At 39.1% G+C, this 23,834-nt stretch overlaps 1 protein-coding gene and 1 long non-coding RNA gene across 6 annotated transcripts in view; both read left to right on the top strand.

Moving 5' to 3' along the window:
• Nucleotides 1-23,834, top strand: part of hdac4 (histone deacetylase 4) — a 123,165-nt gene that overhangs the window by 85,066 nt on the left and 14,265 nt on the right. For 4 of the 5 annotated variants that reach the window (XM_028022588.1, XM_028022589.1, XM_028022590.1 and 1 more), the window contains 12 exons: nt 913-1,194; nt 2,645-2,831; nt 3,168-3,301; nt 4,242-4,344; nt 5,448-5,494; nt 10,352-10,459; nt 11,707-11,762; nt 11,841-11,928; nt 15,461-15,580; nt 15,654-15,751; nt 20,775-20,893; nt 21,492-21,625. In XM_028022588.1, the coding sequence (XP_027878389.1) occupies nt 913-1,194; nt 2,645-2,831; nt 3,168-3,301; nt 4,242-4,344; nt 5,448-5,494; nt 10,352-10,459; nt 11,707-11,762; nt 11,841-11,928; nt 15,461-15,580; nt 15,654-15,751; nt 20,775-20,893; nt 21,492-21,625 (1,476 nt within the window). Of the gene's footprint in view, nt 1-912; nt 1,195-2,644; nt 2,832-3,167; nt 3,302-4,241; nt 4,345-5,447; nt 5,495-10,351; nt 10,460-11,706; nt 11,763-11,840; nt 11,929-15,460; nt 15,581-15,653; nt 15,752-20,774; nt 20,894-21,410; nt 21,626-23,834 lie in introns of those variants that run through there. The other variant, XM_028022592.1, reaches the window with a different exon arrangement.
• LOC114147882 (uncharacterized) lies at nt 11,935-12,698 on the top strand. The gene is made up of 2 exons (XR_003596157.1): nt 11,935-12,276; nt 12,371-12,698. It is a non-coding gene; the product is annotated as an uncharacterized LOC114147882 (long non-coding RNA).

The following is a 23,834-nucleotide window of genomic DNA, read 5'->3' as shown; positions in this document are numbered from 1 at the left end:
GTAAACAAGCAGGCTGTCTATCGAACCTGTGTCCATGAATCTGGGGGTATAACGGAAGTATATTTCTGGGTCTGGGGTTCAGAGTACAGATCAGGTTTATCTCTGTCTGGTTAATGTTAGTTTTATGTTTATTTAAACTCAAGGTCTCTTGCGTTGTGTTTGAGCTTAGCCTCATCGATCAGTTATTTTTGGAATGAAAGATTACTTTTGGACACAAAGTTGTTGAATATATTTTCTTCATGCAGTTTTATTTCAGAAATCCACTTTTCAAAGGTTTTTATAACAACAAAATTTTCTAATGTAGCCCGTCAGATTTTGGTGGGATTTTTTTCTGTCCAGATGTAGGTTTAGTTCAGGTGGCTTTAGAGGGGCAGTTTTATGTCAAAGCGACGTTTTTTAGCTTTTCATCATGTTATAATGTACCTGTAGTGTTGTTTTGATTCTTTTTTGCAATCCTTTGATCTCCTGTGGCAACCTTTCAGCTGTGCAAAATGCCTGGAGGCCAGAGCGCTGCCTTCAAAGATGAAATTCCTCCAATGCAGTTTGCAAACCTCACAGAGCACCCCTTTCCCGTGACTCTCCCACTCAGGTCTTTCAGACTAGCCAGCATCAATTATCAAACATCTGGTGGAACTGCACATCTGCTGAGCTTATTATACAAGCAACTTCTCAGTGTAATGGTGGTAAAAACATTGTTAAGGGCTTAATAGAGGAGCCATGTTGTGATGACTTCCTGAAGATGGAGTTTCAGAAAGGACAGGAGTTTCTTAAGGAGACAGAGACTCAATTTCAAAGTGTAACATACAGTAGTTACTTGATTATGCCATAAAAGGCGCTATGTGGTTGGAAAACACATATAACACTGCCCCTTTAAGATACAAACTTCATCGCTCTCGTCTCCTCGTTCTCCAGATCATGTCTAAGCCTGGCGATCAGGTGTCAGCTGCCAGCTCTGGAGCCTCTGTGCCGGGTAGGCAGCATCAGAGTCACCCAGAGGAGACAGAAGAGGAACTCAGGGAGCACCAGGGACTGACCTCATCCTCGTCGTCATCATCCACTTCGTCTGGGCCAGAAACGGGGTTGATACGGGGTCTGGTCATCAAGCAGGAACCACCAGACCTCCAAGAGCAAGAAGAGAGGGAACAACGGGACCAGAGAGAGAGACAGGCTGAGCAGGACTTCATGTTCAAACAAGTAAGATGGAAAACTAAGAAGACAGAACATCAAAAATCATTTAAAATGTTTCTGTCTGAATTTATTTGAAAGCGATCATAGTTTAAAGTAGTCAGTGTCTCCTTATACAAAGCATATGGTTGATTTTAGTTACAAAAGGGATGACTTAGATATGATTAGGAATAGTTGGTTTTGTTTTTAGATTCAGAGTTTGATTCAATAGTTGGTTCATTTGGCTGGATCCCTCAGGGCCACAAAAAGTGACAAACAGTTCTAAGGAAGATCTACAGTATTTCAGAAGAGCTAAGAGGTTTCACCACTGTGAATCTAAATCTAAATCTGCCAGGCATGTGAAAAATGTCTTCTTTGCATATAAATAAAAAAACTTCCCCCACCTTGTCCTTGTAAAGGCCATGGAGGAGCTATTGCAGCTATAAGACACATTTATTTAGGTTTTTCTCCAATATTTCAAGAATTACTAAAAAAAAAAGCTGCATCTGTTGAGCTCCAGAGTTCCTCTTTAATTCTTCCACCAACTTTTAATTGTATCATTCTTATCACCCAAACAAGTGATGGTGTGAACATTCTTTAGAGCTCGCGAACATGGTGGCTTATTTTATTATGGAAAATCTCACCGATATTAGCAAGGCACATTCCATCTGCTGAGATTTTTTATTGCATTTACCATACTTTTAGCAACATTAATTCTGTTTAAGTGCACAGAAACAACTAATTATGCATGCCGGGAAACTAAAATAGTACAATTACCCCACACTCCTCTTAGGTTGGTCTCAGACTTAAGCAAGTTTGGAGTATAAAGACTCGCCACCCACACAAAATACTTTTTTACTCAACCATTAAGGTTTCCCGCTCAGCATTATTTGTTCTCGGATCTCTCCAACGCACGCTGCTAATCTCCGTATTACTCGGTCTATTTGTGACCACGTTCCCAGGCAATCAGGACAGGGCGTCCTCATCGGTCCAGCCCATCCCTGTTTCTGCTCAGCCAAATTCAATCAGGCACTCCTCTCACTGTCACCATGGCGCCCGTAGAGTAGTGCAGGCAGACACACCCATCAGTGCGATGCAGCACTTAGGCTCAGTAAGAACGAAAAATGGGAACTAAAATGTTTACATGAGGTGAATCTCGATACTTTTTAAACACTTTGATCCAAAGCTGTCAAATAATGTCAGAAGAAATGTTGAATGTTTGATCGATGGTAACTTAATGCAATTTCTTTGGCATGCATTCACACTCTCAGTGAAAATGGGCATAGATTTTGCTTGTATGCGAAGTCAAAAACTTATTTTGTGGAAAAAATATAAAAAATAAAAAATGAAATCCACGTTTTCTGTGCAACATTACATTTAGGAAGTGGAAGTATTTGGTGCCATCTTCTGGTATCAGAAAGGTATTGCAGTCCAGCTGTTGTTCAGAGGCTTAACAGAGTGTGTTTGTGTGTGAGAGCAGCAGGCGATGCTGTTGGAGCAGCAGCGGATCCACCAGCTGCGGAGCTACCGAGCCTCCATGGAAGCGGCCGGGTTACCGGTCAGCCTCGCTGCTCACCGCCCTCTGTCCCGGACACAGTCATCCCCAGCCTCCGCTTCCTTCCCCATTGTTGTCTCGGAACCTCCAGTGAAGCACCGATTCACCACAGGTCAGTAGGAACACACAGTTACACCCAGAGGAGGTGTAATTGTAGCCACACAAATTAAAAATAATGTGTTTACCTTCAAGTGTACAAAAACACAAAAGATTTCAGTGTAATTAGTACATATTTTCTGTTTCCACAAAATATGACTGAGAATAACAGCCAAGTGATACTTATCAACAACCACCTTTGTGGAAAAATTAAAGAAAATTCATGCCGTTGTCAGACCACGCAATCCTCAGAAAAATATATTTTATAATATTTTTTATCTGTCTTCTGATAAGCATTACTTCATTGATGTCATTAATGGAGAGTATTTTACGGTTTTGATCTGACTTTCAGGTCTAGTGTATGACTCCTTGATGCAGAAACATCAGTGTATCTGCGGCAATGCCACTATTCATCCCGAGCATGCCGGCCGTATTCAGAGTATCTGGTCCCGGCTGCAGGAAACAGGCCTGAGGGCTCAGTGTGAGGTGAGGCCACACTTACGTTCAGCAAAATGACCAATATGTTATTACATATGCAAAGAAATGTTAAAATATCCTAAAAAAGCTATAGTTTTGATGTTTTCTAATTTGGTGGTTCAAGTCCAAAATGGTCAAAGTGATCAAATTATGATGAAAACAACTGAATGAATGAAATAAATCTTAAAAATTGCTATTAATTTATTTATTAAAAAATTGGAATCTTATTTTAATCTGGGAAAAAAAGATGTTCAGCCTTTTTTCAGTTTGATCAATTTTGGCATTTCTGTGTTCAAATCTGGATTAAAATTAGTTTTCAGAACGATTAAAAACTGATTCAGTTAGAAGTGGGTCCAATTAATCCTCTTTCAAATTATTGAGTTTAATTACTTAAAACTTATGTTCTTAATTAGCCTGTTTTTTGTTATTTTACAACTTAACATATGTACTGTATGTATTTTACCGTAGGTATATTAATCAATTTTTAGGTTATTTGTTTTAACATAAGAAGATAAGGATGCTTTTTCTTTCACACAGTATCTGAATAGAACTGTGTAAAAATTAATTTGTACCCCTGAACAAAATTCATCACATTCATAATGTTTTTTCTTTTTGTTTTTAAAAGTCATGTTAATGAAACAGGCAAAAAAATTAAAGCCAATGGCCAAAATTATTTCTTGTGCCTCTGATTTTTCTTTGCTGTTGTGGCTTTTTGCCAGTAGAGGGCAGTGCTAATCTGGTTATCTGACATTTGTCTTTAATCAGACTACCTCAACTTAAACACTTTGAAGTTAAGGTTATAATCATATCACTCTGAGTGCCTCATACAATTTAGTCTTCATATATCTATACATATTTGATTAATAGAAGGAATTGAAGCTGCAGTGATCTGCTTCCTGTCAAAAATCAGAGGCTCTGTGTTCAAACTCGATTCCTCCTCTGGTTTTAGTGTATCCGTGGAAGAAAGGCGTCACAGGAGGAGCTGCAGACGGTCCACTCTGAGGTCCACGTCCAGCTGTACGGAACCAACCCGCTGAGACAGAAACTGGAGTGTAAGACTTGCATCCTGACCAATGCATCCAAACTGACCCACATCCTGAACCTGAACCTGCAGATTTAACCTTTGATTAGTCCACTTACTGGTTTAGTTGTCTCTAAAACAAAACAATTTCTTGTCATTGTATTTAAATGTAACATTTATTTTATCAACAGTCAACCTTCATGTCCTGTAACTTTGTCACATAGATGATTTTATACCTCCACTTGTTGTAAATGTTATTAATATGTGACATCTGCTAAAGGAATCTATTTTAATGCTTAAACTGTTCTGAAGGATCTGTCATGCTGTGGGCCTGTTTCTCTTCCAAATGTCTTAAGGGATCATGATCTCAAAAATATCAGGTCACTTTAAGTAGTTGTCCTTCTGATTCTATAAAAAGACTGATTATTGTTCATCACTGGGTCTCTTACTGGGCTTTTCAGAATAATAATAATTATAAATATCTTTATAAATCACTTCAGAAATTCTGCAATGACACAAAATCCCTCGTTTTCTGTTGTCATCTCAGCCCGCGAGCTTGAATCATGTAGAAAACCTGCAGAATGAGATGCATAGGGGAGAAGACCAAGGCTCTGGATGATCTAGATATTAGATTTATTTGTCCACTGGCTTTAAATTAGATGTCAGCTTCTTAAGTGTAAGTTAATGGGATCTTCATTAAAATGAATTTAATTTTGTACACCATTATTGTGAGTGCCAGTAAGTGTGGAAGGGGTGTTTTCCAGAAATACTGACATACAGAATCAGGGTTGTTGAAAGAAACTGTCGTCCTCCCAAATGTATCTTTGGAGTACAAGTAAATTAGCCGGCTAATCTTTGTTTATTGACCTTCAGTGGCAGAACAGAACCCGTTCTGGCCTTCTCCCTGAGGAGTCCGTTGATTGTGAGGTCAATGAGATCTTTTTTTCTTGTCCTGTTCAAATTAAAGCATCCCCCCCTTGTGTACTCTTGCTGTTAGATAAGGTCAGAAAGGCAAATGTGAAGTTTTAGCGGGTCATGTGCTCATTTGGGCCTTCGCGGCCCCGAAGTTTTTCCTTTCACCTGCTGACCTTTTACCCCATGTCTCATTTCTTAAATCTATTTCTTCTCCTTCAGGTTCCGTGAATCCCATGTTTGTGAGGTTACCATGTGGAGGCATTGGGGTAGGTGACTCATTTTTGCTGGTAAAAAATAGATTTTACAAACATTTGCTGTCTAGTTAAAGCATTTTTAACTTATGTGGTTGATATTTCTCGAAAACCTGGGTTTTCATAAGCCATGCTGCTTGACTTAGAGGAAAAGCTGTCATATTTGTAGACGTGTAATCATCTAATCGGCAATTAGATTGACTTGTTTGACTTAGATGGATGTAGTTTCAGTATTGTGGCGATATTAGGGAAACAACAGAGCGGCGTTTGCCCACGCTCTCCGTATCGGCCCACGGATTCAGAAACGCTCCCATTTCTCTCACACACTCACACACAAAAACACACACAAAACCACCGCCCCTCAAGGAGTAGAGGCAAACAAAAGCTGTTGCTTGCCTTTCCGCTGCGCTTAAAATTATAACCAGATGTTCGTAGGTCTTTGTGTGTGTGCTGGTGGAGGCGGTGATTGTATTTTTCTGGATGTTTGTGTGCTCTCCTGGTGATCTTGGTGCCCATTTACATCTCTGAGAGCTCTCTTCCAAACCCAACGTAATCACAGCTAGGTATTTGCTGGTGTTTTTCACACGATTAATAATTTTAAGGCCAATCAAGCCTGAACGTACCTCCAGGTTATCTCTTCCTAAATTTCACTTCCTCTCTACTTTGGGAGGAAAAAGGGAGCTGGAGTGCTGCGCAGATCTGCTCTTTATAATGGCAAATGGGACCAAATTGTTGTCTTCCTGTTATACACGTTATACAAGTTATACACACAAATACACACATGCTTACAGAGAAAGGAGGGGGTGTCTGAAATTAGACTGTCAGCTTGTGGAGGTTTGTCGTTTCATTATTCCAGCACATTCCCTTTCCTTCATGGCTCTGACAAATCTTCCCATTTCAGTTTTTTTTTTCTGCAGTTATTCTCTTAATTCCCTGCTGAAGGCAACATCAACATGAGAAACAATAAATTGTCTGCATCATTCAGCTTCAGTACAGCATCATTACACTGATTTGTGTTTTAAATTCACTTCCCTTTTAACTCACTTTGTTTTTCACTCTGTCTTTGTCTGGACTAATAACACACACAGTCGTCCTGCTTCCATAGAAGAGGGAAACTAAGAGTCAGGTGCTGCTGTTCGAATGCATGTGAATAATTGGTTGTCATCAGTTCAGAACAACTCTATAAAAGCAGGAGTTTTGGTATTTTTCTGCTCTGAAGCTTACAGCTGAGGGTGGACACGAAGCCAAGAGGGAAAGATATCAATCTGGAAAAGCTTACGAGGTTATTTCCAAATACAGTTGCCAGGAAGGGCATAACAACACATCCAACTCATGACAAGAGATCGATATGGAGTGTGTGTGAATTAGACAAAATGGAAAACCAGGAATCCAAATATTTTCCACAACATAAAAGTTTCACAAGTAACAAATCACCAATAACAAATCACTCTCAATTTCTGTTCAGTGTAGAATTATCCAGTTTAGGTTTCAATGGTGTAGGAATTGTTGATTTTGCACCATAAGGTATCAAATACAGACCCAATCTTTTCAACATAAGTTAAAAAGCTTTTTAATTTAGCCCCAATAATACAACACTAAGAGAAATGCATAGAATTGACACATAGAGTATAGTTATCAGGACAATGTCTGGACAATCTTAATTGATAATGTAATGCATCAATTGGCTATTTCTTTGGGACTGGAACCGCCTTATGGACTAACCCATTGATGTGATTTTGTTGACATGCCATTGAATGGTATCAATCTTATCCTCACTGTGGATTTAATACCTTTTATCCCCAGAACTACACTCTTGAGTGATCCCAGTTCCATTCTTCTAATAATTGAAAAGAATCACCAGGCTCCTATCTTCCTTACATAAATGAATCGACAAAGTTTTTATATTTTAACGCTACAAAACACAGCATATCAGCGCAAGCAGCCTATACAAACTGTCAAGAGGGTGTCGAAGTGCTAATGCTTTGGGTTTATATCGCAGCCACAAGACCTCAGCTCCTTGCATTTATTGAGCCGGCCAAAGATTCTAGACTCAAATGAGATTTTATCTTTCAATTAGCTAAAGCTTTGCTGCTTTGGAGTCACGAAGACAATGCCACAATAATGTATGAACAATAGTTGACCAAAATTAATCTTCAACAATTTAAGAGCTGACATTGCAATTGAAGGCCTTTAAACTTACCTAATTTTTCTTATGGGCATAATCTTTCATTCACTTTTGCATCAATTAGATTCTCCCCAGCAGTTCCAATCTCTCACTTCTTTTTGTTTTTGTTTCTTTAGACTTCAGTAAAGGCTTTGCAGTTTTATTTCATGATGGAGTCTTTCTTGGCTCTTGCTGTGGATGTTATTATGGAGCAATCATCCACACTTGATGAGTCCCATCACTGGAGAAAGGAGGAAAGACGGACCACCCGACTTAAACACTGTCCGCTGATTGGCTGTTGGACTAAGTAGTTGAATAAACGGCAAAGATTCATGTTCAGCTACATCTATCAACTGACAGGTTTACACTAACATAGTGAGTTTAGAAGAGCTTACATTGGTTGGTCTTCCCAGATCTCCTCCTTCAGCCACTCTGCACATGTGTGACACAAAGACCTTCTGGTTTCTTCTTTTCCTCTGCCAGCGTCTTCACTCTGTGTTTATCATGCGCTCCATCTGCCCGCAGTATCTGCCATGACTGATGGAGGGAATATATATTATCCTCTGTGCAGCCCTGTGTACAATCAATCACCGAATGCATTGTGCTCCACTTGGCTTGAAAAGCGAGCGTGTGTACATGCTTGCGTATGGGGGCTGAGGGCCAGACGTGCCTCAGCATTAATCAGCCCTGACCTCTGCCTGGTGAATCTGGGGCTTAGCATCCTCCAACACAAACACACAAACGTGCTGCACGAACAATCAAGCTGAAGGACTTTTTTCTTTCTTTCCGAACATAAAAAACTAGAACAAATAAATGCTTAATTTTACAGCGGCTCTTATAATTACGCTCTCGATACAGTTGTAGTAAATGACGATGCCAGGCACACTGTAAATTAAGGACAATGTCTCTTATAGCAGTAACAGACAGACTTATTTTGTTATTTAGCTCACTGTGCAATGTTACATTATGACTTCAAGTTATTGCCTTCAATTAAAACTCTGCAAGTGCCTGAATAAGCTTCTAAATATATGTTTATGAGCATATTGTTCATTGTATTCTCCCAATAAATGCATGTTCCAGTTTCTCCAGAGCAGACACAGCACGACTAAATCTGATCCTTAAATATGACGTATAAAAAGTGATTCTAAATGTGTTTTCAGTTGTTATGAGTTTGCGTCCTGAAGTGTTTGTGTATATGTGTAAAATACCCTTATTATATATTTATGGGTTTCTACAAGCATTGGATACACAAGTTGGACCCCCAGTATTCACAGGACCTTAACCTCCTGCGAAACACTCCAGACCTCCTCTAAAAATGCTTATAATTTTGTATCTTAACAATTCAAACACCACATATAACTAAATATGCATCTCAGCATTATCACAGAAACTAACAGTCACAGTTTTACTTATCTCCACTCTTGGGGGTTCAGCCAATCAGCACCAAGGAAAATGAATAGTGTTCCTGGCTTCCTTATAAATAACAACCAATAAGAATCAAGTAGTATCAAGAGAGCAAAGATTCATATTTCAGCTTTTCAAGTTACAATTTATTTTGAATATTGTAGATACGTTCTAGAAAAAACTTAAGTAATTTTTTCCACAAACAATTTGGTCTTGTGTTTGACAGAAAAATATAAGGTAAATTCACAAAAAATAAACTGCAAGCAGACAGCGATTCCATTGTATGTTACTCTCTTGATAGAGCAAGTGTATATGTGTGTCTGCAGGTTACAGTTAGTTTATTATGCATGTGTCTGTTCTTACATTGCTAACTGTTACGTTCAAAAAGGGCACAACATATTTCAGGACACCTACGCAAAAATTAGGGTTAAAAATTTTTATTTTATTTTAAAACTCTCTTGAATGTTTCTTTTGGTTCAGCTGCTTTGATTTTCTGTGGAGGCACAAAAAAAAGAGAGGAAAAAACAAAACCCCAAAAGTATTAACAGAAAGTTGGACCTGGTGAGCTGATCAAAAAGAACAAAATGGTACAGCAGGGAGCCAATCCTATACTAGTCCCTACTAGTACCGGACTATGGCAAAAAAAAAGAATCTACTGCAAAGAAAGAATCGAAAACAGGACAACCGGTCCCACCAGGCCAAAATCACAACGAAAACAGCAAACAAACAAAGGCTAACAAAAATACTGCATGGGAGGCTGGAGACATCCTACAGCTACTGGAGACATGCGCGCACCTCGTCAGGTCACATCCTCGGTGGTGGTGGTGGAGCGAGCGGAAGCGCGGATCTCCACCATGTCGAAACCCAGCCTGTTTATAGGCGGACCAACAGCGCCACAAATTAACGAAATCAAATTAATTACGAAAAAGGAATTATCCAAACTCCAAAATATATTAAACAAAAAGTCATTCAGCTAAAGTCAATACACAAAACAATCTCGAAAAATAGAAAGAATTGTAATGTGCTCGAAGCACATAACACTAACCCAACTGAATGCAAAAGTTTCTGTCTTTCAATCCTTATTTTCTGTTTAGGATTTTTGCAACTAACAAGTTTAAAGTCTGACCTCTGCAGAAATATGGACAATAAATTAATATGCTTTATATTTACCATATACTAAAAATTGAATGATAAATCCAGATGTTTGAACAACTTCAAACTTTAAAAAGAAAATGCCCGGTATTCTTTTTCTCCTGTTAAAACATCATTTAACAACAAATATTTTTGTATTTGTGTGTTTCCAGGTGGACAGTGACACAATCTGGAATGAGATCCATTCGTCTACAGCTGCTCGACTGGCCGTTGGCTCAGTGGTGGAGCTGGTTTTCAAAGTAGCAACAGGAGAGCTGAAGGTGTGTTTACAGTCCACTTCAACCTGACTGCTTGCTGACGCTGGGCGTCACGATGATTGGTTTTCAGAGCGGGGTTTAGTAGTTTCTGTATTTTCCAGATATATGTATGTAGGGAAGAAGAAAATTGGGCATAAAGCAAAGTTTGTTGAGATTTCTTAAAAATGACAAACCAAATTAAATGTTATAAATTTGCATCATTTACATGAGAACCTGGTTCCAGAATATTTTCAGAAACATTGCTGCACCCCGTCACACCTTTGCTTCATCATTAGCACCTTCCAGACAGGCATCCCCACCCTGCGATGCTGCACCCCCCTCCCACCCAGTCTCCATGGGTCTTTGGGAGGGGCTGCTTACTGTTTGAACGCAGCGGGGAGACCTGCGCACGGGCTCTGCAAACGCCAGCAGGCCCCACTAACAGGCCTCCTTTATTGGTCTTACACCAAGGCCACCTGTGGAGCAGCCGACGCACAGGGTGTTAACTTAGCACCAACACACCGCAGACTAATGACATTCCTGAGAGTGAGACAGTAGCACACCATGCGGATACCCACACAGTTCTTTCCCTGGGACTGAGATCATTCAGACATAGCCTTGATCCGTTCCTCGGCTAGATACTTGATGATATCTGACTGAAATGAAAGGAAATTGTGTTTTGCTTGAAAGGGAAACGGCTACATTTTAAAGTTTCTGGGTATGGACTTGGCAAACTGTCAAACTTGTGCACACACATTCCCACTTAAGTTTCCCTCAGAGGATCCTCCACTGCCAAATTAACGACCAAGTTCCACCTGCACCAACAGCTTCTCAAAGAGCACACACAGTCTCCGGCCTTCACACACATCTTTTTCTGTCAATAGTCATTCTCCTGTCTTGACTTGGCAGTGGGAAGAAACTCCCTTCCATCTCATCATTGCGCTTACTCTGACTTTCATGCAAACGGTAAAATGTCCTGAAACCAGCTGAGGCTCTTGTCACCTCAGTAATCATCTGGCTGGTTGCTAATGCGCAGCAGCTGACTCAACATCATTAGTCCAGCTTGCATCGCTCTGCATCAGCCCAAATGTCTGTCTACTGTCCCCCGTAAGCAATGCGAAACTCCTAGAACATTTGATGTGAGCGCTGCATCCAAAATCTGACCCAAGTCAGCCTGTGTTGCATTATGTGTGTGTGCACACATTTCTGCTCTCAGATTCTAGGTCAGGTTCAAACTTGTCACTTCCTGACCACCTTGCTTTTGCTTACAGAACGGTTTTGCTGTAGTTCGGCCACCCGGACACCATGCTGAGGAGAGCACACCTATGTGAGTAGTTTTCAGATTATATAAGAGTTTGATTTCAGATTTTAAATATGATAACACCATTTTGTTTTTATTTTGTAGGGGCTTCTGTTATTTCAACTCTGTCGCCATTGCAGCCAAGCTCCTGCAGCAGAGGCTTAATGTCAGCAAAATCCTCATAGTTGACTGGGTGAGTAACCTTTGCAAAAATTAAACTTGTTTCAGTTTTGCTCCCTGTTTGATTTACAAAATCACACCTGTTTAAAAATACTCTGCAGTCGCCTACCTTCTTTTATTCATGCATTTTGCAAAAAAACATTTCTTCCAAAAGCTGCTGAATTGATGACACTCCATGTGAAACTTAGGCATCCTTTTGCTACATATTGGCCAATAAGAATTAAAGTAGTGAAAGCAAACTCTCCAGGTTGTGTGTGTGTTCATAAGTGAAAGATTTATGTGGGGAGGACCCAGAAGGCAGGAGAAATGTCTGAGACCTCACAGATCAGCACCCCACCCAGGGATTTAAAAGATATCTGTGGTGAGCTTGATTTACTTGTAATTTTCCATTGTGGTAAATCATGATTTGTGATGAATATCTGACAACATTCAAATCAAATTTGTTTTCTTGTTAGTACTGGCAACAACTTTCAACAGAGTAATCCATCAGCAATGAAGAAAAATAGCTAAAAATTGTACTTTCTTTTACAAATAACATCTCTTTGTTTCACTTGTCACAGTTGTGAATGAGGGTTAAATGCAACACACTTTCTTACCTGATAAGCTTCCTGCTTTATTACAATTGCTGTTTATATACTTCTTTAATTATCTGTCTTGAACCTTCCTCATTCTTGGGTTGTAAATTTGTGAGAAGCTGGATCTGTGGGGAAAGTAAGAGTTCTAACCCATTTTATATGTAAATAATTGTGCAATCTTATCATTAAAATACAATTTATCAGCAAATGGTCCAATTTGTTTACGTGACATTGCTCCATCTCAAAAACGCCTCATTCTTGCAAGAAACAATGGAAAAGCATATTGTGAATTACTGGTAGTACTGTTGAAATATGTACTGTGACTTTTTAAGCACTTAGATAACAAGAAATATCCACTTGGCGATTGCCATCAAATAACATGTGGTTTTTAGTTCCAACAGGACAGCTTTAGTTACTCTTTCATTTTACGTCTCATGATTTGTCAAAAAAAATTTTTTTTTTAAATCCAAGGTCTCAGGAGTCCCTGCTCGAAATTCTGTGAAAGAGTTGTACGGAGCTTTGTGCCAGAAGCCCATTAAAATGCTGTCTACATCGTTTTAAACTGTGTGATTGTTAACTGCGTGAGTGGGAATAAAAATAGCAATAGGTGTTTTGTTCCATATAACACAGTAGGAGTGTAACAGGTAAACCTTTTATGGATGCAAACTCGACTAAAAACCCACCTGTTTAGGATTGTATTTGAAACGTAATCAATTACAGATTTATTGATGGAACTTGACTTAATGTCGTGTTTTGATTGTTGATTCTATGTTGCATTGTGTTTCTGTGTTTGATATGTTGTAAAGCACTTTGAAATGCCTTGCTGCTGAAATGTGCTATGCAAATAAAATTTTATTGATTGATTGATTGTCAGTACATTTCCACCACCTTTTGCAAATTTATCTCAACACTACAAAAAAATAAATTCAACCTTCACTTCCTTTACTTCAGGTCAGATCCTCTCCTTTCATTGATCTATATGACAGAGGCCACCTCATGTCCAGGAGCTTTACTCCCCGGCTGGTTATGGTTATTCCCAAAAGCCCCTTGAAGGTCCCTTTCATTTCCTCCTTGTCCGTCACAGACGGAGCAGAGCGTCATCATCAAGCCACTCTCCTCCAGCTGAAACAACATTTTTTAGACTCTTGTGTTTCGAGTTATTCTTAAATTCAACAGATGAGATCATTTAATTGATGCCATGTTGTTGGTGAGAGTAAGCAGCTATTAACGATGAGTGTTTTATTGAGTCTTTAAAGACTCTTTCAAAGCCACAGCTTAGTGGCAGTGTGGCGTTTACTCTCTCTGTATTCAGTTAGTTCAATGTGATTGAGCCATCATAGGGAAAGTTTGTGAAAACATTATTTATTCATTTAGGGTGCCAACACACCTACACTGGGAGTCTGTCAATGCTGGAAGACATTTTTCTGAAATCACCGCAAACCATGAACAAAAACCTGTAATTTACTCCCATTACATTTAAACTCTGAATTTTCCCTTCAAAACTGTCGGTAAACGATTTATTTAAGCTGTCTGATCTCCAGCATAATAAACTATAGATAAAAACAAAAAAATTCAGCCTCTTATAATTTAAGAATGGTTTCTTGATGTTAGTTTGCGTAACAGAGTAAGTAGTCATTTTAGGCTTAGTCTTTTGTTTTTGTTTTGTTTCTGCCTGACTAATAAAGCGTATTGTGCAATGTTATCCTGAAATAACTAATCCCGGAAAAGGGAGGGAACTACCATGGCAACCGTTAAATAGGTTCCTTGAGCCACACTTAAATTGAGCCCTGGTGAAGTTGTTTAAAAAATCCCCAAATAAATAGTTGGGTTTTTTTTAAACTTACTCAGCAACGAATATGCATAGTTTGTTTTGTTTTATTTTTATATAACAAAGTTAATTCACCGTTCATGGCTTTATATAAACAAACGTTCTGGAGTTTATACAGTCTAACAACTTTCCCAGGGCCTTTTGAATATAAATAAGCCCACATCATTACAGATCCACCATACTTAACATGATTTTATGTGGTCATCCTGAGTCGACTGTTATTATTAATCATTTAATGATGGTTTATTGCATAATTCACTCCAATTCTGTCACTTTTTAACGTTCATTATGTTGCCTGGTCCCACTTAAATAAATGAATTGAAGCATTAAAGGTTGGTTAGTGATCCACCCTTTTCACTTCCGATGCTGATACAGATGTTTGAGGTTTAGTACCGGTTCATACCGATCCGATGCAGGAAAACAGTGCTAAATTGACTCAAAAATTTATTTTTCTTAACACAGATATAATCGTACTAAATTACAAATTTATTGGACAACACTTCACCAGTATAGCTCACTTAGATAAACGAGTAGTTTCATAAACTTGGTCAAACATGCAAAAACAAGATAACTTTAATTTGCTCAGGCTGTGCCATTATGAGTGTAACAGCCAATGTAAAATAAATAATAAATAAACTGAAACTGATGAAAACAAATGCTTGACTACCTTGTTCAAACATGTCAAAATAAACTGCAGCAAACCTTTCAAATAGTTTGGAAAATACAAATTCTAAATATAATGTAAAATAAAAGATAAAACGTGATGTTGCTCAAAGCACAAAGCATAGAATTATACTGAATAGATCTTCCCTTATGAATCGAGCACCGATACTCGATGTAGAATTTTTTTTACAATATCGGGACTGATACTGATGTCAGTATGAGATCGGTGCATCTCTAGTTTGGATATTTTAAAATATACATTATGAGATTACAGTACTATAATCAAAGATTTTTTTTAAATTGATGTATTTTGAGTTCTTCTTCACAGCTTAAATAAAGGTGTCAATCAGTATGCAGAATGCCGTATCACTATGTACTGCACAATTTTTACAGTTATGTCATCACATAATAATAATAATTTTATTGTGAAAAATGTGTTTGCAATTGCTTTAGCCTGCATTTCTTTCTAATCATTTTAGGATGTTCACCATGGCAACGGGACCCAGCAGGCCTTCTACGCAGACCCCAGTGTTCTGTACCTTTCTCTACATCGCTATGACGATGGGAACTTCTTCCCCGGCAGCGGAGCTCCAGATGAGGTCCGTCATAATCTTTCATCATCCAATGTTTTATTTACATTTCTCCACATTAAAACATGTTTATGCCCCACAGGTGGGCAGTGGTGCAGGTGTGGGCTTCAACGTGAACATGGCATTTACTGGGGGCCTTGAACCTCCCATGGGGGACGCAGAGTATCTGGCTGCCTTCAGGTAAATCAGCATTACCTTCAACTTTAACTGACAGTTGCTTTGATCTTTTCTTTTCTTTTTTTTTCTTCCTGGATCTATTTCTGAGAAAAACAAAGAAATGCCAGCTGTAGTGTTTTGTATTTTTGGCTCTGGCTTTAAAAAATTCACCACAAGTTATAAATATATTATCTGCTGGGAGCCGTTGAGTAGGCAGGGGGCTTGTCGTCAAGCCAAACCTCATGGCTTCTATTTGGACTAAATATAAAACTTCTCCCACTCACCCTCAACACTTCCACACATGCCGACACACCCCCACTCATACACACACTCTACATGTCGCCTACCCGTTTTTGATTCATGCATCTTGAAAGCGGCGGGACTGGATCCCTTCCAGGGCTCTTTGAAGATGAGTCCATGTTCTCAGCTGTACGTCCATCTGGCCTGAAGCCGGAGCATCAAACTGACCGGCCTGACCGTCTTATCACAGCCGTCGGCACGCAACCTCCGGGAAGCACACCTCAGCCTCTTAATGCACATCAGTCACCTCTCGTCTTTTTACTCTTCCCTTTCAATCCTTCTGTCTGCATGTCAACAGCTGACAAGCCATTTGTTTGATCATTTATGCCGCTAACTTGGAACACAAAAGCAAAAAAGCTATTTCAAGTTATCATACTGCAAAAATACAAAATTGTATTCTTGGTCTAGTTTCTGGTACAAACATCTTAGTACACTTGAAATAAGTCAAATCTAACTTACAAGTAAGTTTTCAGCAAGATATATTAACTTGTTTTAAGTCAATAATTTCCTATTATTGATTTTAAAAAACTTACTAGTTTCACTGGCAGATTGTTTTAAGTTATAACAAGACATTTTTCCTATATAATAAGTGACAAAATCAGCCAGTGGAACCTTATCAAAAAATATATATTTATCAATAGGCATTAAGGAATAATAGACTTAAAACTTGTAAGTTAGTTTTGTCTTATTGTAAGTATACCGACTCCGAGATATTTGCTCTAGGAACTAGATAAAATATTCTTGGTATTATTTTGTGATTTTGCAGTGCATACATATGCTCAAACAAAATCAGAATATATATAATAAAATTAGATATACATTTCTACCAAAGGTTTGGGTTTAACGTTTGTGTTACAGAAGTTTTTTTTTTTTGCATTATTGTTCACAGCGACTTCAAAAAGTATTCATATTCCTGGAACTTTTTTGCATTTTTGCATTTTGTCATTAGCTTACAGTTTGTTGTGAAATAGCTCAAAACTGAAAATTGTTTCCAAAAAACCAGAAAAAAGTCTTTCCACGTTACTTTGAGGAAAAGACTGAAGATGCAGAGATGCTATTCTTCAGCAGGAAAAGGCTGTAAGGGAAGATGGATGGAGCTAAATACAGGAGAATACTGGAAGAAACCCTGTAAAAAGCTGCAAAAAACTTCACTTTCTAGCAGGAGATTGACGCTAAACATACATCCACAGCCACAGTGAAATGGTTTAAGATGAGATTATAGTTTCATGTTTGAATGGCTCAATCAAAGTACAGACCTAAATCCAGCAGAGAATCTTTGGCAAAACTTAAATATTGACGCTCCTCATCTAGTCCAACTGAGCTTGAAAGAAAAGTTGTAGTGAACAATGGTTCTTGAAAATAAAAGCACATGGAATTTAAAATCCCCACAGGAGAGCACACTGAAGGGGGATGGATATGTTTGTGATGCTCTGTACAACCACAAACAGAACACATGATATTTTCATATCATTTTTTTGAAGCCGTGTATCTTGGTTCTCCCGCCTCTCTCCTCCCCCCTCTATCTGCCGGATGGGGGTGCGTGCCCTGCAGCCGGCACCTTTCCATTCCTCCGCTGGCCTGCGCCACGTTGCATTTGCAGGGGATCAAGTGTGAGCCTCCAGAAAGCACAGAGAAAAAAAAAGATAAGAAAATTGGTCCTAATGAAAACCAGAAGCACCGACTCTCTCTTTCTTTTTCTCTCTCTCTCTCTTTTTCTCCCCCTCCCCCCAGTCCCTCTCTTTACCATGAACTTGGAGAGAAGAGAGAGAAGGAGAATTAAAGTTAATTCAGAACAGCTCTCTGCAGCAGCAGATGACAGGGCTTTGAAGTGTAAGCGTGCGTGTGTGTGTTTTTCACTCTCTTCATTCTTTCTCTTCTGAGTTTTTTTTTCTCTTTTTTTATGAACGAAGAGGGAAAGCCTTCAACCTCTGCAGTTTAACCTTTTATTTGCCGGTTTGATGCAAACGACTGCATCTACTTGACAGTTTATATTTCCTTCAGACAACATTTCAAAGGTTGGGGGAGTCTGAATGTATCTGATAAAAATTACATGAGAATATAGCTTCAGTGATGTCATAGTTTTTATCTCCACCTTGACTGCTTTCATAACAACCTAAATCCTACAGAACCGATTTTAGTTGTTTTTTTTTCCTGTCTCATCTAATTAGTAGTAAACATTATCTTTAAATCTCTAAGCACAAAAAAACAAGCCATAGACAACTATTGTTCACCTGTTGCTAGGTAAACCAAACAACCCCAAACAATAGATGACGCTGCATAACTGACAAGTGACTCTAATCGCAGTAAAGTCGAATTGGACCCGAGCCGACAGCTCTGAATGTTCTAACCGCTCTTCTCAGGATGTCCCGTTGCTTAAGGCTCAGTCGTAAACTCTCCCCTCCCCTTCATTAACAAACCGTCTTTTTTTCATCTCTGCATACATAGCCTCTGATTCACGCCCAATTAGTGCTCCTCAGAAACCGCTGGCTTCCTTCTTTGCCAGTCGTCTAATTGATTACCCCGGCTTTTTATTTCTCTAAATGTCAGGATATTATTCTAGAGTTGTGGGAGTCGGGGGATGGGGGATGACACGAGTAGTATTTCTCTTCAGAACCAGACCTGTTTCTGTCTGAGCTCAAGGCTGAACGAGGAGGAGGTGTAGAAGCCAATAGTGGTTTAGGTGTCCTTGGTAGCCAAGGTTTCCCTCAACTGCGTCTGTGGCTGAATGCCTTTATTAAGTGTGGGGTCCTTCATGGCTCAGATCCTAATAGACCAAGGCTGTGGATTTAAATGGGCTGATTATTTTGCACATCCACAGGACTTACATCAGTTTTGTCTGTGTTCTCTTTCCAGATTGCCCATCTCATTGAAATTCATTGATCATCCCTCTCTAAAATATTGCTACATGCTTGAAGGTGTACAGTGACCCGCGCTGCACATATTCCTGCTGGCTGTGACTCCCAAAAACCTTGTAATGCTACCTCCCACCTCTCCTTCAGACAGCTGTGCGCGCGTTAGTTTTGTGTTGTGGTGGAGGATCGAGGGGGCGCGTAGAGCTCAGGGTTGTAATTTGGTGGTGAGCAAGAGATGGAAAAACCTGTGGTCTACGGAGTTCAGGGCGAGCTGCCTGCCCACAGCCAGCTAACCAGCACCATGTTCCTGAGGTCAGCAATGTGCTGGGGACCTACAACAGAACCCTGTGGTACTCCATCAGTCATAGACCTCATCAAAATACTACTTGGCCAAATATCCCAGAAACCTAAAAAAAAAACAAAAAAAAACATCAACAATCCCACAGGGAACTGTGGAGAGACACTTGTTTTGCCATCTGGAAAGCCTAGCTGTTTATGAGCCAAATAATACCTGCTAAATGCTAAAGCCACATGTTCCCAAAGGCAGGACGTTATATAGGCTGGCAGGATGTGGGCCTTGCATAGTCTTTTCTAATAATTTCTGGATATCCAGTAAACAGGAGCTGGTAAAACAGTGAAAAAATTCTCCCGTTGAAGCTCTACCCCATCTCACACTGACACTTTTCAACTTTGAGATTGTTTTTTCTCCAATTGGTGAGAAAATATTAGACCCATTCTACCTACTCTAGATATTGGATATTGTAGAGAAGACTCTGAGGAAATGCTGGTATGTTCTCATTCCCTCAGACTTGTCATTTTGTCTCCTTGATTTGCCAGCCACTCACTTTAAATTTGGCATGTTCCAAAGTCCTACTACGTGAAAGCAGCAAGGATGGAGTTATTTGTTGTTTGCCAATTGAATAGTCACTTTGCATGTACTCCTGCTGAGCTCCTCCCTTTACGCCAGTTCTCAATCAATCATCTGAGTACCAAAACTGAGCAAATCATAGTTTGTTTAATAATCTTTCCAGAGATTAGAAGAAACTAAAAAGAGGGTGTGGACATTGTCAAAGGCTGAAGTTATCCAGTTTATTCAATTCAAGATAATCTTTTCAATTTTTACGGTACTGTCACCACAAGTTGGCGCATCATTCCACTTGGACGCAGATTTAAAACAAAATCTGTCTAAAAACACTCAAAAATGGAGATTAGACTAACCTTCTTTTGCAAAACCTTTCTGCGCACATAATGCATCCCCTTTTCTTCCATACTGGATCATCATATAAACCTCCCTGGATTTTCCAGCCACAATTTGCAATGAATCATTGCACATTTGCCCCACTGTTGATCTCACTTACGTCTGAACACGGGAAACCCATGCTAACCAGTTGTTTAGTGAATTAAATTTATATACAAACAGCCGTCAATCACCCCACCCATGCAGTGTTAGATGCATCATACATAATTAGCACGCATGTAATTACATCTGTCCTCCTGTTGCTGCTTTTGACTTGACTGTGGGGTTTATCCTTGCCACCAAATTTCCAGAATATCCACTTCAAATAGGATGTGTGGTAATTATTCCTGTCACATTACTGTGCGTCCAAACATACTCGGCGAATGTTTGGTCTGCGGAACTTGTAAATAAAAGAAATGCGTGTCTATCAAGAGGAGCAAAGGTTTCTGAGTTTTACCAGAAATGTTTTCTCAGTGATGTTCACTGTGAACTTCACCACAGTTAATACTGAGCTTTCATGGATCCCTGAATTTGTTTTCATATAAAACTAAATTTCCATGAGAAGTGAAGCAGAGCATTGCAAATTTAGAACTTGCCATTTACTCCAAACGATCAGATTTTCTTTACAAAACTGTGTTGTTTGGTTTTGTCTCTGCAGAACAGTGGTGATGCCCATTGCCAATGAGTTCGCTCCAGATGTGGTTCTGGTGTCCTCTGGCTTCGATGCTGTCGACGGACATGCCCCACCGCTCGGAGGATACAAACTGACAGCCAAATGTAACTATTGATCACAATAATGACTGATTATTTTACTAAACTCTATTCTTTGTCAACTTAAATCTTAAAACTGTTCTTTGACTACCTTTTTGCAAGGGAACACTCTCTATCTGTAGCTGAATTTCTTTGGTACTCCAACAGATGTTGTCGTGCCAAGAAAAACCTTTTATGTGTTGACGTGGATATCCTAAGTAAGAGCAGGGTTCCTGCCTGTCAAAGGGAATAGGACGGGGTGGTTTACAGAGGATTGCAGAAAGAGGAGATGAGGTAGAATTTGGGTAGAATAAAGTGTGTTTGAATAGGTTTATTCATCTGCCCTCCTACTTCTGAGCTAAACATCAAAGGCTTTGACCACGACTAAATGCAAAGCCGTGTTTATTAAAATTAAGCCTGGCTCGTATTAGGGCTCGTTCTTGGCCTCCAGTAATTCCACAAGGCTCTCTTTTTTCCGCTCTTCTTCCACCGTCTCATTCAGTCCTTCCTTCATCCATTTTTTTTGTCTTTTTGCTTTTATCAGAATCCCAAAAGGAAGTTGGAAGCTCAGCAGCGATTCATTTTTCCCCTTCCCTTTCTTTGCTGTGATTTCCTTTGTCTTCAGGCTTCAGCTACCTGACCAGGCAGCTGATGGGCCTGGCCGGCAGTCGCTTGGTGCTTGCCCTGGAAGGGGGTCATGACCTGATGGCCATATGTGATGCCTCTGAAGCCTGCATTTCTGCTCTGCTCGGCAATGAGGTAAGTCTTGCTCACCTGCTTTTGGTGAGGGAATCGTAACTGCTGACATTTTCTCCCAGATTATTGTGAAATGATCAGACATTAAGCTTGTTTCAAGGTGTCTCGTAGAATTATTGATAACACTCATAGCGTAGAATTATTCATGCTACAACCAACAATTTTAATGTGTTGACGTTGCAGACTAACACAAACTGGTGTATAAGTATAAAGTGGAAGCAATAGTTAGATTTCTTTTTTTTTTTAATAATCTAAAAAGTGCGGCATGCATTTCCATTCAGTCTTCCAGAGACAGCTAGTCTCTGAATATTTTGCACATTCTTTGTGAAATAGCTTAAGCTAATTCAAATCCAATGGAGACAGTTAAGGTACGTTTAATTTTAAGTTTTGACTCAGATTATCAATTGAATTTTCATCTGGACTTTGACCAGACTGTTCTAAGGCAAGAATACATTTTGATCTAAACCATTCTGTTGGAGGTCTGGCTTTTGTGTCCTGATGGAAGGTGAACCTTGACCCCAGTCTATTGCAATCTGACCGGTATTTTTCCAGAATTGCCCTTTATTTAGTGCAATCTTCACATCACAGAAACATCCCAAAGCATGACCCAGCCTTCGTCATTGTGTTTCACCATGAAGGTTGTTCAGGCTGCCATATACAGTGTGCAGTTTTGGTTTCATCTGACCGGAGCTCCTTCTTATAATTTTGCTCTGTTCATAGGAAAACTTAATTTATACTAAAGATACTTTACACATATCCTAGATCCTAATGTAATAAGTAGGGGACTTACAAAGGTTTATATGTAAAGACAAATTGGAAAGCTAGGCATCATTTCCTTCCATAGTCATAGAATATGTTGTGTTGGTCCATCACATAAAATACCAAATGACGCATAGTTATTAAAGTTTGTGAAATGAAAAAATAAAGTGCTTTAGGGGTTATAAATACCGCTGCAAGGCACTTGTCACAAACAGTGGAAGACCACATTGTTTTAAATAAATTAAATGCATGAAACAGAACACACATTTTTTTAAAACTGAAGCTTTATGCCTAAAACCACATGAAAAAGGATCAATATTAGGTTCTTCTGTTGTATAGATATTAAAACAAAAACTGAGAAGAGACAGAAAAATCTTCCCATTACTGCATCGACCTCTTTAAGTTAACCACATCTCTTCCTGGTGTCATCTTTGTCTGTCTTCACCACCTCTGAAGCAGGACAACAACATACGCACGCTGCACGCAAACACGTCAGAGGGCGAGGATTTCCAGGCAGACGGAGTAATTGAGGGGGTGTGTGGGCTGATCTGTGGCACTCAAAAAACACTGGTGCTTTGTGACACAGAGCAGAACAGTTTCTCTTCTAAGCTCACTTATTTGGAGCTGCATTTAATATGTAGCCTTCTATTTATCTTCAAAATGTAGCTTTAAGATGGAATTTTAATCTACAGAAGTGTATGTTGACAGACAATTTACAGTAATTTCTAATGCTTTACTGAAATTTATTTGCACTGGCAGTATATACAGAGGCAATAATCAGAATAACCTCAAATATATGTGCAGAAAATGGCCGCTCTGATGCTGTGCTGCTGGACTAGCTATGTATATATGCTGTCAGTTTTGAGGGAACCCTCTCCTAAAGCTGTTTAATTTTGGGTTTATGTAGATTGTGATTTATAAAAAAAGATAAGCATCTAAAATTCTTCTAACCCTCATATGACCCAATATCAGTGCTTATGATGACCATGTCACATCACATCATAAAGCCCAGATATGTTTTTGTGTGTTTTCCAGCCTTCATTTTACACCAAACTTTGTTTATACTGATAAAAAAATTCAATTGCACAAGACCTATTAAAATATTTTCAGCTTGATATCAAATTCAGTCACAGATATTTAAAGTAATATCTGTGCATCTTAGGACAACTTGTTTCCTCCTTGCAGATTATTTGAGCTGTGGTTTTTGGCATTGATGAGAAAAAAATAACGTAGCCCCATGCTGATCTTGGAGTTCAAGCAAAACAAACTGAACAATAACGGATCAAGATTTGTAAATCGTAAAAACTGGAACATTTAGATCGTCAAGTTACACTGGAGCTTTACTTTGCTTGAATTGTTTTATTATATGAAAATAGTCCTTTGTGTCAAACCTGTTAAAGAATACAGAACTTAATGGATCTGTACACATCACTCACTCAGGATTTTATTGAGT

Source organism: Xiphophorus couchianus, chromosome 7 (genome assembly GCF_001444195.1).
Source record: "Xiphophorus couchianus chromosome 7, X_couchianus-1.0, whole genome shotgun sequence".
NCBI classification, from domain to species: domain Eukaryota; kingdom Metazoa; phylum Chordata; class Actinopteri; order Cyprinodontiformes; family Poeciliidae; genus Xiphophorus; species Xiphophorus couchianus.
This window is presented reverse-complemented; position numbering and strand designations above follow the sequence as displayed.